The following is a 14,269-nucleotide window of genomic DNA, read 5'->3' on the forward strand; positions in this document are numbered from 1 at the left end:
TTGAGTGTTCATGATGCAGAGCTTTCTTCAGTTGTGATAATGGGAACATGAGAATACGAGATACAATACATTGCTATGCACATAATACGATGCATTGTTTGAAGGGTGAGCCAGCTCCACTGATTTGGCCTGAAAGAATTATTAGAGTAAAAGATTTATGCAATGATTTGCATGTTAAAAAGAAAACACAGAAAACACAAAACAAACTGCACAGCATACCATAACCTCTGTCCTCATCAGCATCATAACCTTGAAACTCTATTCGGTAAATTTTAGTATATTGTCATGTGTTCTTCACTGATATGGAAATAAAAGATGGTGCACATGAATATAAATCATTTTAGACTTGCCTTAATTGACAGTATCTAGAATCAGACTGTGTAATCTCAAACCTTCCTTGTGAACATCAAGTTAATTTAATCTGCCATCTTTCTGCAGGCAACCAGATATCCACAGATCCCCGACAGCGTCTGAGGCTGTCACACATGTACATGTGATCTATAACACATGTACATGTGATCTATAACACATGTACATGTGAGCGATCTCACATGTACATGTGAGCTATATCATATGTTAATGTGATCTATAACACATGTACGTGTGAGCTATATCACATGTACATGTGATCTATAACACATGTACATGTGAGCAATCTCACATGTACATGTGAGCGATCCCACATGTACATGTGAGCGATCCCACATGTACATGTGAGCGATCCCACATGTACATGTGAGCGATCCCACATGTACATGTGTTCCACTCGGTGCCGACCATACACCAGCAGAGGTCCAGCAGCTAATGTCCCGTTTCCCTCGTGCAGTGCATCCCTCTGTTCGTGGAGGCCGTCCTGGAGCGCTTGATGAGGGGGGTGAAGTCCAGCGAGCTGCGCACCATGTGCCTGCAGGTGGCCATTGCTGCTCTGTACTACAACCCGGCCCTGCTCATCCACACGCTGGACAACATGCACTTCCAACACAACCCTCAGCCCATTACGGCCCACTTCATCAACCAGTGGATGAATGACACCGAGTTCTTCCTCGGGTACTGTTGTTTTCAACCAGTTTGGGTCGACAAATGTTGAATAAAATGAAAATCATAATTAGATGGATTTTGACAAGCCGATGGCACCAAGTGGTCGTGGCGGTACTCAAAGGGGAGATGCCATGTGCTTTACAGCACTTTGCCAGGTGTTTATCTTTCTGTCTGATAGACAGTCCCACAACCATGATGCAGTCACAAAGCTTCATAGACTTCATTGTCATAAAATCGGTGGTGCTAAAAGCTCAGCTCGGTTGGACTGTCAATCACTCACCAGAATGTGTGTTTAAACACTTGTCATTTAACCCTCAGAATGACAGCGATTTAAATGCATTTTCCAAACACTCTCATTGTAAAGAAGCAGTGTATAAGTGTTAGTGTAATCTAGATGATTATAACTAAGGGTCCCTCTGCTCAGCCCACCCTTTCCAAAGTAGTCCTGAACCTACATTGGCCGTCAGGTGGTCAAACTGTGATCAGCTGGTTTCTCATTCTGCATTAATTTTTTATGATTATTTAATAAATGTGTTTATTGGAAATAGGGGTCTTTCGCCAGATTTGTGTCATTATTTTGGTTCAGGTAAATGCCAAGGAATATGTAGTAAGTGTCTTTTAATTCCCCAGGCTCCATGACCGTAAGATGTGCATCATCGGCCTGAGCGTGCTGATGGAGCTGCCTCTCCGGCCGGCAGTGCTGGACGGAGTCTCTGCCCAGATTGTGCCCTCCATCCTGCTCTTATTCCTGGCCCTCAAACACCTCAACGCATCCCGCCTTGTCAACAAACCCGACCTGCTGGCCCATGCAGGGGCTCAGGATGAAGACCAGGACGGTGAGAAAAATCAGGGAAGCTCAAAAAGAATAAGTGAAGGTAGCGACAGAGGCATTCATGTAGAATGAATGAGGGCAGAAAGGAAGCAGAGAGTAGAAAAACAATTGAATCCGATTTTTATGTTTTTGACAACATTGGTTCTTCTACGAGGTCAAATGAGCTGCTCCACATTTATTTTCTAGCGCTACTCTGCTTCACTCAAGCATTACAACATGTACTTCTGTACAGGGTAAACCTGGCCGTACGGTTGTGGCTAATAGTTTCTCCTGCTTCCTTCTAGTTACAATAACTTTCAATGCATTAAATGCTTCAGGGTGGCAAATTCAAAATGGAAAAATTTAATTAATTTTTTTTTACAGCGTACAGTATGAACGCGCATTGTGTTCTGCGCCCTCATAAAGCTGAGCGGCTGTACTGTACTGCACTGTGCTCCTCCTGAGTTTCTCCTGCGACTGTGTCTGTTTGGGATAAACAGGACGTCTGTGCAGCGAAAAGGTTTACAGATGCGCTCCTAGCGCCATCTATCGTAGGGGAGTTTGAAAAGGAACCAACGCGCCTCAGAATTTTTTTTTGCCGTGAGATATTGGTAGAGTGGTGTGTGAGCGTATGAAAACATGAAAAAGCGTGTGTCACACGGCCAAACCGTGATAGTTGGTAGCTCTGGATTAGACCATTACCTCAACTCAAAAGCTGTGTTTCTGGACCACCTTGAAACACATTGAAAATAACGTAAAATAATAATGTCTTACAGTAAACAAATTGTTTCCTATGTAGCAAAATGATATAGCCATCTGAATTTGTGAAAAACCCTTTAGTACAGCTAACGGCTGTATTGTTTCATGTGGGCAGAGGAGATTCCCAGTGATGAAGATGAAGTGACCGAGAACCGTAACGCCATGCAGCAGCAGCAGTCCAGCATGCCAGCAAGACCAGCCGGCGAGGAGGATGATGATGATGATGAAGATGAGTACTGGGACGATGACTGCTTTGAGGGAACACCCCTGGAGGAGTACAGCACACCTTTGGACTACGACAACGGAGAGGACGAGTATCAGTTCTTCACCTCCGCCCTGCTCCGTAAGTCATCGTTCAAATGCCAAATATAATCCAGTTGTCTGATTAAAACATTGCTACATTTGGTGCACATGTAAGATGTTCCAGTTGCATGCAGCATAACAGCTAAAAGCTGCTTCAGCGTTTTGACTTTGGACTCTGAGTCTAAGAGCCTTGTTTATATTATTTAAGCATAAGTGCATATCAGTGGTGGGCCGTGGGTTTCAGACCTTCAGTGAGTATAATCCACACCACGGGCGGACTGGAGGGAAAAAGTGTCTCTGGAGTTTCTGTCACAAACCGACACACTCAATACACGGAGCGTTCATACATGTGTGGACAGCAACGACCCACGGAGCCACACGGCTCCACCACGAACATGGAGGGAGGTCACGAGAAGAAGAAGAAAGGAAGACGCTCCTGTTGACCCATGTGGACCGACCCACGACGCAGCACCCGACGCGCCGGCCCTCACTTCCACTGACCACAGGATTTCAGACCCTCTGTTTCATGTGTGTGTTGGACTGATTGGTCCGTGTTTGAAGACGGGTCGGGTGGGTTGCCCACATCGCCGCAAACCCCTGACGGCCTTTATGTGGGCCAATCTCCGCCCTGGAGACGCTACGCGGCACGAAGGACAGTGCACCCCGGTCAACAGAGCAGGGGGCGCGTCCCTCCCCGGCGGGGAGAGAAGTCACAAGCACGGCAGGACCGGTTCCAGACAGCCACTGTCAAAGAGGAAAGTCTTAAGTCTACTCTTAAATGAGGTGACCGTGTCTGCCCCCCGGACTGAAAGTGGAAGCTTATTCCACAGAAGAGGAGCTTGATGACTGAAGGCTCTAGCCCCCATCCTATTTTTTAAGACTCTGGGAACCACAAGTAACCCTGCATTCAATGAACGTAACTCTCTAGTGGGGTAGTATGGCACTGTAAGCTCCTTAAGATATAATGGTGCACTACCAGTTAAGGCTTTATAGGTGAGGAGAAGGATTTTAAATATAATTCTAAATCTTACAGGAAGCCAGTGGAGAGCAGCTAATACAGGAGTAATATGATCTCTCTTCCTAGTCCTCGTTAGTACACGAGCTGCAGCATTCTGGATCAACTGGAGAGACTCAAGGGCCTTACCGGACCAAAGCTATGTAGAGCATAGGTAATAGATCTCCAGGTTTGGACGGTTTACCAAAAGAGTTTTATAGTACCTTTTGGGACCAGTTTAAAGCCCAATTGTTGCAAATATTCCAGGAAAGTTTCTCTAGAGGTGCTCCACCCACTTCTTTAAGAACAGGTTCCATCTGCTTTCTTTTTTAAAAAAAAGGAGTCAAGACGCACCTGAAAAACTGGAGGCTGTTGACTTTACTTGGAGTGGATGTTAAAATCCTGTCAAAGGCACTCTTCTTTAGAACCGATAATGGCAAAACGTAGTCTGTATATGGATGACCTAACGCTTCAGTAAGAGATACCTTGTTGATTTGTGACAACTTTACTGCAGCAGCTGGCACAAAATTAATGAAGCAAAATGTGAAATTCTCTACATAAATTGGAGAGAGCCAGTGGAACACCTAGGCCTAATAGAAAACAAAAAGATAAAATCAAAATCTTAGGAATGCAAATAGCCAAGGAAATGGAAAATGTTTCCCCAAATTAGGGGAAATCTCCTCTAATGGCCGGACAGAGATCCTACAGTGGCTGGGAAAGTCCTGGTCATCCATCCATCCATCCATTATCTTAACCGCTTATCCTCATTAGGGTCGCGGGGCGCTGGAGCCGATCCCAGCTGTCAAGGGGCGAAGGCAGGGTACACCCTGGACAGGTCGCCAGTTCATCACAGGGCAGACATATAGACAAACAACCATTCACACTCACATTCACACCTACGGGCAATTTAGAGTCCAATTAACCTATGCAGTCCTGGTCATGAAAGCAGAAATCCTTGCCTCTTTGACATACCTAGCAACAACCTTTCCAATCCCACACAGATTCATGACACTTAGAAAAATAGTTTTTCAATTCATATGGAGAGGGAAACATAAGAAACTAAAAAGTGAAATAATGTACAGGCCTTTAGGGAAGGGTGGTAAAGATGACCCAGACATTGAAAGCAAGCTAAAGGCGTTGTTTGTAACCCCAATTATACAAGTTTGTCTGAAGTCCGATGTAGCCCCACTTTGGGCCCATTTTGCTATGTTTTGGGTGGGCTGTGGTGTGCTTAGATCACGCAGCAAAAGACCATCACAAACCATCACTGATGCACAAACCTGGCCAAAAATGTATGTTACATTGTTTTCATGCATAAAACAAAGTGACCCAATTACCGTATGACCAAACCACAGGAACAGGAGTAGAACAGGTTCTGTCCCCAATCATTTTAAGTTTTACTCCTGTGAGTAAATGAACCAAAAAGAACGCAGAAATAGTACAGTCCAATGTGAGTAACCAAATCCTGACAAACAACCACAAAGATTTGCCTGGCAAGTTGTAAACCATACTTTTACACAAACCAGTCGTTATTTCCACTATATTTACAAAAGTCAGCATCTCTTACGCCAGGTCTATATAAACTACTGCATGACAAGCAGGTTATATAGATGTGGTGAACGGGTATGCCAGTGTTCAATGAATAGATCGTAAGTTATTGTTAACTTATATTGACGGCTCATAGAGCTAAATGAATTTCCCTTCGGGGATCAATAAAGTAATTATCTATCTATCTATGATGTAATTTAAAATAACACTGAGTAATAACCCAGACAAATCAAAAGTCACGATGCATATCAAATGTAATGTAATGACCCATATTGGCTACACATTCATAAATCTGCTTGTAACGGGGTAACAAAAGCTCCTTATAACAACATACCTTGCCTGAGACTAGTCATGCTTTAATTTTGAAGACATCCAATGATAGTTGTCTGTATATCCAAAACGAAAACACGATAATAACTAATGCTGCATATTTTGAATGGGTCCCCGAGGTCTTTCAAAAGCACTGGTCTAGATAAATGTAATTATTTTGACTGTGGCTGCATGAAGTCTCCCACTATAACTCTTGACTTGGCCATGTGTGTTAGGGGTCCAGAACACGGATGCAGCCTGGTACCAGTGTTTGACAGCTTCGCTCAGCGACGACCAGAAGAAACAGCTGCAAGAGATCTACAGCATCTCACAGCAGAAGAGGAGTACTGCTGCCAAGGGCCAGTGGTAAGAGGCAACTCAAGCACACTGTGACATAGCATACAGATGGGGAAAGAGGAAAGTTCATCTCATTTATATAATGCAATATCACATAGTTGCCTCAAGGGGGTTTACAATATGTACAGTATACAGTATACAGTATACGACAACCTCTGTCCTTCGACTCTTGCATCACATTGGGAAAACTCTCCCAAAAATGAATGAAACGTAAGAGACGAGAGACTGAGGGTGGGGGAACATTCTCTCAGGACAGAATGACATGCAATGGATGTTGTGTGTAAGGAATAAGCGACATAATATGATTACAGTGTAGATAATCAGGATGACAATATTACAGTTGGTTGATTGATTGTAGACGTATGAGAATGAATCTGGAGATGCAGTGGCTGTCGAAATATTTTCGTTAGCAGAACAAACAGGGATTATATCTACTTGGTTTAAATTATGCATTGATGACAGATATGCATATCATTGGAAATTAAGTAAAAGAAGACACGTTTTTAAAAAAAAATACTGTGCTTATGTCCCTTAATGAACAACAGTACAGCCTCTGGCTCAAAATCTAATGGATAAAAGCATAATCTCTGCTAACCCTAACTGACCAGTTAGGACAGTTCAATTCAGTTTATTTTGTATAGCCCAAAATCTACAAATTTGCCTCAAAGGGCTTTACAATCTGTACACATAGCACTTCACATCGGATCAGGAACAACTCCCCAAAAGATAGTAAAAACCCTTTCACAGGGAAACCGGAAGAACCTTCCTAGAGCAACAGAGGAGGATCCTCTCCAGGATGGACAGAAGCAACAGATGTCATCTGACCAGAATGACCAACGTGAAAGAGTTACTGCACATTACATGAAGATGACAGAAATGATTTATATAATAAGTAGTATAGGCAGGGACCACGATCCAGATAACCACAATCCATGAAGCAGGAGGAGGTAGAGAGGAGGGGCATCAACAGGGCCATGGCAGGTGTTAGTAATGTGCATTGAAGAGGCATGAATTCATTCAGAAGTTTAGTTTAGTTTATTTACTGGATCCCCATTAGCTAATGCCTTAGCAACTGCTAATCTTCCTGGGGTCCACAGAAAGGACAAAATATAATACATAAAAAACATGGGAAATGTGAAACAGACAGTTAATAATAGTACAAGAATAAAATTTAAACGAGGAAATTTCGCAAGAAATTTTGAAAGTGTGGCTACTATTCTCGTAAGACGTCACAGTATATAGCTTTTGTTTATTACACTGTCTCTCCTCCAAAAGACTTCAGGTGGTTTGTGTGTTAAACTGATTGTCTGATATGAAGCACCTGTGTGCTCTCGTCGTCATGGTGACTGAGGACTGAGTGACAGCCAGCAGACTGATTGGAGGCAGGCTGGCCTGTGGATTTAAGGAAATAAACTACTGAACGTCCTGAACACACGCAAACGTATATGAAATATCATATGACCTTATTAATGATCACAGTGTTGACAACTACACAATATAAAACACACTCTAACGTGCACGCCACCGTAATAATTGTGTAACACAAAGCTAACTTCATGCTCACAATCAATTTAACTCGCCACTTTGTTCACGCGACCGTAATTACACACGCACGCACACACACACAGTCAGCCATTTCAGGTAGTACTTCCTGTGTGTCTGTCGTTTGTGTCTGTTTGTGTGTATGTGTGCGTGTGTGTCTGTTTGTGTGTGTGTCTGTGTGTGTGTGTGTGCACATAGACACAGTCAGCCATTTTGTCCACTGTTGTCGTGGTGACAGCCCTGATTGGTGCACCTGTGTCACAGAGACAGGACTATCGATTTATTGAAAACAGCGTTTCAAACTATTGTATTTGACAGACAAGACCAAGACCTCTGTGAACGTTTTGGTAACTTAAATATTAGTTTGATTTAGCCGATCTTCATGAGATCTCTGTGAGGTCTTTCTGCTGTTGCATCTTTCATCAGAAAACAGACCTCAGGTCATTAAGCATGAATTGAGAGTCCGTATCAAATCTAAAACCCCGTTTATAAAAGGTGTGTAAAGGAAAGCAGCTCACTGAGCCACTAATGCAACCTGACGCTCACACATCTGCACTTATCCTGTTTTGTTTTGCAAAAAAATTGCTGATTGTTTTCCACAATGAGCTGTTTAGTAGTAACTAAATAAAAGTTATTTTTTGCACAGATATAACTTTATTTTCATTTTTCTAACAAAGTGATGTGAAAAACATGTTTTTCCTACCATCCTTGTTGTGGAAATTGTTAATAATCATTGTGAGGAATAATTATCATTGATATGTGATCAGACAGTTCACATATAGTATAATTAAAAGCTGATCTGTGCAACTTTATGGTTCAGGAAGTTTGTATCAAACAAGTAGCCCTTCGGATTATTTTGTACCTCAAAGTAGCTCTCGGTTTCAAAAAGGTTGGTGACCCCTGCACTACACTAAAACCTGTATCCACTGCTTTACCCATTTACTGCCATATAACTCACTACCAACTCATGCGCTCAGCTCTCAACCGCCATGCTTCCTCTCAGAGAGAGAGAGAGAGAGAGAGAGAGAGAGAGAGAGAGAGAGAGAGAGAATGGTAGTATGAGTAGTAGTATTCATAGTAATAGCAGTAGTATTAGTAGTGGTAGTTGTATGATTAGCAGTAGTAATAATGGTCAAAATATTAGCAGCAGAATATTTAAATCAACAAAAAAAAGCACTTCTCAGTTATCATCACGAGATTCATCCGACATATCACAAATTGAATGGAAGCACGACATGTAGCAGCAACCCACAAGTATAGGTTTAGTTTGTAAACCTATACTAGGTTTAGCCACAATGTTTACATAAGCAATCAGCAGGCCTTTGTCTGTGATATGAAGAGTGATTGAGCCAAATGACACCAAGCTGTAAAAAGTTACATTGCAAGAGTAGGGCTTAATGACCCATCTCTGTGTCGACTCGCTCTCCAGAAGGAGAGAGAGAGACAAGGAAAGAGGAGCTCAGTGTATCCTAAGATGTCCCCTAGCAGTCTAAACCTATAGCAGCATATCGAGGACCTGGACCAGTCCTAACTATAGACCTGAACCAGTCCTAACTATAGACCTGAACCAGTCCTAACTATAGACCTGGACCAGTCCTAACTATAGACCTGAACCAGTCCTAACTATAGACCTGAACCAGTCCTAACTATAGACCTGAACCAGTTCTAACTATAGACCTGAACCAGTGCTAACTATAGACCTGAACCAGTTCTAACTATAGACCTGAACCAGTCATAACTATATCCTCTATCAAAGAGGAAAGTCTTAAGTCTACTCTTAAATGAGGTGGCTGCCTGCCCCCCAGACTGAAAGTGGAAGCTGGATCAATGGAAGAGGAGCTTGATGACTGAAGGCTCGAGGCCCATCCAACTTTTTAAGACTCTGGGAACCACAAGTAGCGCTGCATTCCTCTCTAGTGGGGTAATATGGTACTATGATCTCTCTAGTGGGGTAATATGGTACTATGATGTCTCTAGTGGGGTAATATGGTACTATGATCTCTCTAGTGGGGTAATATGGTACAATGGTCTCTCTAGTGGGGTAATATGGTACTATGATCTCTCTAGAGGGGTAATATGGTACTATGAGCTGATTAAAATATGATGGTGCATCACCAATTTAGGACAAGGACATTTAATTTGCAAAAACAATTACAAATATGAAGTAAAGAAAAACCTGTATTAGAATCCTGAGAGTGAGAACATCAATCAGACTGAGAGCAGGGCGAATCAGCTGGCTGGGCTTTGTCTAAAAAATTTAAAATATCACCTGCCATCACTTCTAAAAACTCAATGATTATTATGTTATATCTATTCTATTTAATCAATACAAAACCAGAATTGTCACTTTGTAGTTTTAGTGGGAGCTTTGTGCTCTTTTTTTCTGACTCCAATTAGCAATTAGTGCTCTTACTCATTAGGTATGATTAATACCAATTGATTACCAAATTACCATACTTGTTGAATTTTAGAAGATTTTAAGTCATTTAAAAAAAAAAGTAATCTTCTCTTCTAAATCTTGTCTTTTCAGAGCACTAAGGAGACAGTCTGCAGATTCAGAGAATGGGCCGAGGAAGAGAGGATCTGACCTGAAGTGGATTTCTGTCTGCACTGTAGAGAGCCTCTACCGTGTGTGTGTGTGTGTGTGTGTGTGTGTGTGTGTGTGTGTGTGTGTGTGTGTGTGTGTGTGCGCATGCGTGCGTGCATGTGTGTGTGTGTGTGTGTGTGTGTGTGTGTGTGTGTGTGTTTTACAGAAAGATCAGCATTATAAATTGAATTGTCCTTTACCAGCAAAAATAGTTTCAGTTATTGTGCAGTCCCTTTGATCTGTGACTTGGTTGACTATGTTGTGTGTCTGAGTAAATAAAAACACATCAGAATGTGTGTTTGTGCAAACTGTAAGTGCTTGTCTTTTTGTTTCTATAGTTGGGCGCTTTGTTTCATGAAGCAGTGCCTATAGCAGGAAGAGCCTGGCTCATGTGTACAGGCTGCAGATGGACGAGGAGGTTGATGTCTAAGGTCAAAGACGTGTGGCCTCCAGCTATGATGTCCCACATAAAATGTAAAATGGGAGCAGGATTCCAGGAGAAGTATTTTTTTGTCTAACTTTAGGTTGGAAGTAATTGAAGAAATGTATCAAAGGTCATGTCAATTTTTTCTGGGTTATAACCCAACATACTCGCTGCTTTTAATAAAAAACATGTTTAGAAAATATTACCAAATTTACCTGCATGACGTCAGCTTATCAGCTTTTATATATTTCAATTTGAATAGCGCAATATCACAAATAATACCACGGTCCTCAGCTGCGCCTGCCGATGGAAATGAAGCTCCGTCTGCGATCCATTTGGCTCCAGACCTGGTCACAGGGAGAAACACTGGTTTTCTTAACTCTTTTAAAGAGCATTTAAAAGTCCACATAGTAAAAAAAAAAAAAAATAGTCGTGGAGTTTGCTCAACAACAGCCTCTCGTCTCTCTGTTATTTTAAATTACAAGTGTATCCCTGACGAGCACCCAATTGTCTTACGTCCCCTTTTCAGTCTGGGATAAGGGACCGAACACATGACAGCCAAGGAATATGTGAAAGAAAGTCCAAATGCCCCAGAGTTCTCCTTGCCTTTCAAGCTGGAGGCCCGTGTGGTCAGTGGGACAGTTCTTCTGCAAGAGGATCACCAGCGGTCGTCCTGTAAGCTAGTTCTATTCCACCATAGAGAAGAAGGCTCTGGTAAAGTTATTCACCCTACAACATTTTGAGGTTCATCTTGGGTAAAGTGCGAAACTGATCATAACCCTCTTGTCTTTTTTTCCCGAATGCATCATCACAACCAACGTCTTATCGTTGGTCTCTGATCGACCAAGACTACAACATCCAAATCTGTCATAAAAAAGGCTCTGCAAATGTTCCTGCAGATACTATGTCACGTGCTATGGAGTTTCAAACAAGTTTGAGTTCATATGGATGAGGGTCTTGCGTGTGTTTTGTGTGCTTCCCTCACCTCGTGTCTTCACACAGGTGCCAATCTGGTCATTAGTTGCCACCTGTGCAGGCCAATCAGCTGAGAGGCCCCATTTCAAAAGGAGGAAGCCGGAGAGTTCAGGGACGTTTTTTGTTTGATCTCATGTCACACTGACGGCGGTTAGGTTTGTGGTCAGAGGTTGACGACCGGAGGTAAGGTTGTGGGACTCTGTACATTTGTGTCGAGAACATGAGCTCGGTGCTCCCTGTGTCTGTTTTAGACGATCATTGTTTAGAAAAGCACGTGAAGCCATTTTGTTTGTTTCCTTTCCAGAGGTGCTTGGCCAGGCCTCGTTTTGTTGTCTTGATTTCTATTTGTTTGGCATGACCGCAAACTGTCACCGGTGTGAAATACCTATTGTTTAAAACTTTACTCCTATTTTGATTTTCTCCAGTTCAAACTCAGTTTTACTGTAGAAACTGCAGTTTTGTTTCATAACTGAAGATTGGTTGATTGAGAAAATAATTGTTTAATTATCTCCAGCCTTCTTTCTTCAACATCATCCTCTACTGATCTCTTTGAGATTTGGGGATTCTGTCCTTTGTTTTAGGATGTGAATATTTTAGCTTTTGACCAAACTTTGTCTTTGGTTTACTACTATTGGAACAGTTGTAATGAAACATTAATCTGTTGTAATTGTTTTCACGGCGGCTCTCACACTGTAGAAAAGTTCAGCTAATGTTTTCACTAAAAATGACTTCAGTTCAATGTTCTTCCATATTTGCTCCAGTGTTTGTAGCTGAGCTGCAGCAGCCTGTTTTTTTTTTTTTCTTTTGAAACTAAATCAGCGTGTTCATGATTAATGGTTTTATGGTTGTTAATGGAAGTTGCATGTTTTATTTGTATGTGAATGAATTATCTTCATTAATGAAATTTATTCACTGACATGATTTCCACCATGTTGCATCTAGTCCATCCTGTTAGATTTTATTATAATTAAATGAAATGAACAAATTAAGCATCTTTGTGGTTAGTTGCAGGTTATGAATTGGCAAAGTGAAATACCCTAAAAATAGGGTAAAATTTCCAAATAAATTCCTCTTTATTCTAAACAAACCCTCTTTCAGATAAAATATAGAAGTCATAGAAAATAAAACAAATGTTGACAGAATAAGTAAAGCTGGCTGAAAGGGCACTGAATAGTATGAATGATGAAGAGCAGCAGGTCCAACAGCTGCTGACTTTATGTCCAGGATAAACTCCTTAAAAACACATGGTGGGATTAGAGGAAGGAAGGGGAAATATCCACCAGCGGCCTCAAACAGGAAGTAAAGTAATAATCCACTATTTATTTAATTCAATGTCTGATTCAAAGCAAATATCAAATGCTTTATTAGAAAATGTCAAAATGCAATTGAAATCTAAGTTTAAAATTTGATCTGGAGGGGTGCAGGGTAAGATGGTCTCGCTTGTAATCTTAAATAGTGTTAAACTGGATCCGGCCTGCCAAGGTGTCTAGTCCAACAGAAGAAAAAATATATATATATATATTTTTAAATCAAAATTTGCAGACCAGGGATTCAAACCTCTGACCCTGTGCTTGTAAGTCAAACATTCAAACCACTGTTCCACAGTCTCTATTGATGAGGGCACCGATATTATTGTATTGGAAGTTGTAAAATGGATCATGTCACAAAAGCGGCGTCATAAAGCAAGAGAATCTGCAGAGGAGAGCCAGACAGATACAGAGACGGCTGATGTCTGAATGTTTGGTCGTTATGTTTTTAGTTAACTGTTGAAAGACCTTAAAATAGAGTTTAGCGTCCCAAAACCTTCACCAGTGATTTAGACACAAAGAAATGTTATTTATAAGTTATGCTGTGATTTTACTGGTCCAGCCCATTTGAGATGAAAATGGGCAGCATGCGACCCCTTCACTAGCATGCGTTTGACCCCCCTGGTGTAGATGGATGAATAAACGGATAATTGAATTGAAAGTCAGCTGAAATGAAATAATGATATTCCTAACGTCACAATCTTCCAATATTCAAACGGCTCTAAAAATAGATCCTTAAAACTGTAAATTAAAATGACAATGGATTGTAGTTAAGGGCGACGCCTGCTATGCTCATAGCCTTGATATATTACTGTACAGGTTTGTAGAAAAATTGAGGGCAAAGTTGTCTCAAAAGACAATGTAATTGTTTTTTTTTTTTTCTAATGGTCTAATATTCAAACAGCTTTAAAAGCAGAACCTTAAAGGTGAAAATCCCAAATCATACTTTGAATTAGATTTTCTCGAAATCTGCACAGTGATATCTCAAGGCCGAACACACACACAGCAGAGATCCCCTGAACGAGACTGCATGTAATTTATAGTCGGGTTACCAGCTTCATTCCTTTGAAGGGGCGGCTGTGGCGCAGGAGGATGAGCGGTCGTCTGGATACCACAAGGTACCCGGTTCGATCCCCGGTCTTCCCGCAGCTTACAAGTCGAAGTGTCCTTGAGCAAGACACCCAACCCCTCATGACTCCGCGGGCCCGGAGTGGCCCGTGGCAACCTCTCCAATTTATGCAAATGTTGCAGACCAATGTGTCATATGATGAACACATCTAGAACTTCACTAACCCTGTCAGAACAATGTTTGCTT

At 41.6% G+C, this 14,269-nt stretch overlaps 1 protein-coding gene across 2 annotated transcripts in view; it reads left to right on the forward strand.

The window, feature by feature from the left end:
• The window catches only part of ipo8 (importin 8), a 51,834-nt gene extending 39,244 nt beyond the window's left edge, over positions 1 to 12,590 (forward strand). For both annotated transcript variants that reach the window (XM_068587134.1, XM_068587135.1), the window contains exons 21-25: positions 827 to 1,047; positions 1,669 to 1,874; positions 2,724 to 2,951; positions 5,999 to 6,128; positions 10,192 to 12,590. In XM_068587134.1, the coding sequence (XP_068443235.1) occupies positions 827 to 1,047; positions 1,669 to 1,874; positions 2,724 to 2,951; positions 5,999 to 6,128; position 10,192 (786 nt within the window). In that variant the 3' untranslated portion in view covers positions 10,193 to 12,590. The remainder of the gene's footprint in view (positions 1 to 826; positions 1,048 to 1,668; positions 1,875 to 2,723; positions 2,952 to 5,998; positions 6,129 to 10,191) is intronic.
• Positions 12,591 to 14,269: the final 1,679 nt, after the last annotated feature.

The sequence above is a fragment of the Clinocottus analis genome, unplaced genomic scaffold (genome assembly GCF_023055335.1).
Source record: "Clinocottus analis isolate CAN_PGR_092001 unplaced genomic scaffold, fCliAna1.0.p SCAF_20, whole genome shotgun sequence".
NCBI classification, from domain to species: domain Eukaryota; kingdom Metazoa; phylum Chordata; class Actinopteri; order Perciformes; family Cottidae; genus Clinocottus; species Clinocottus analis.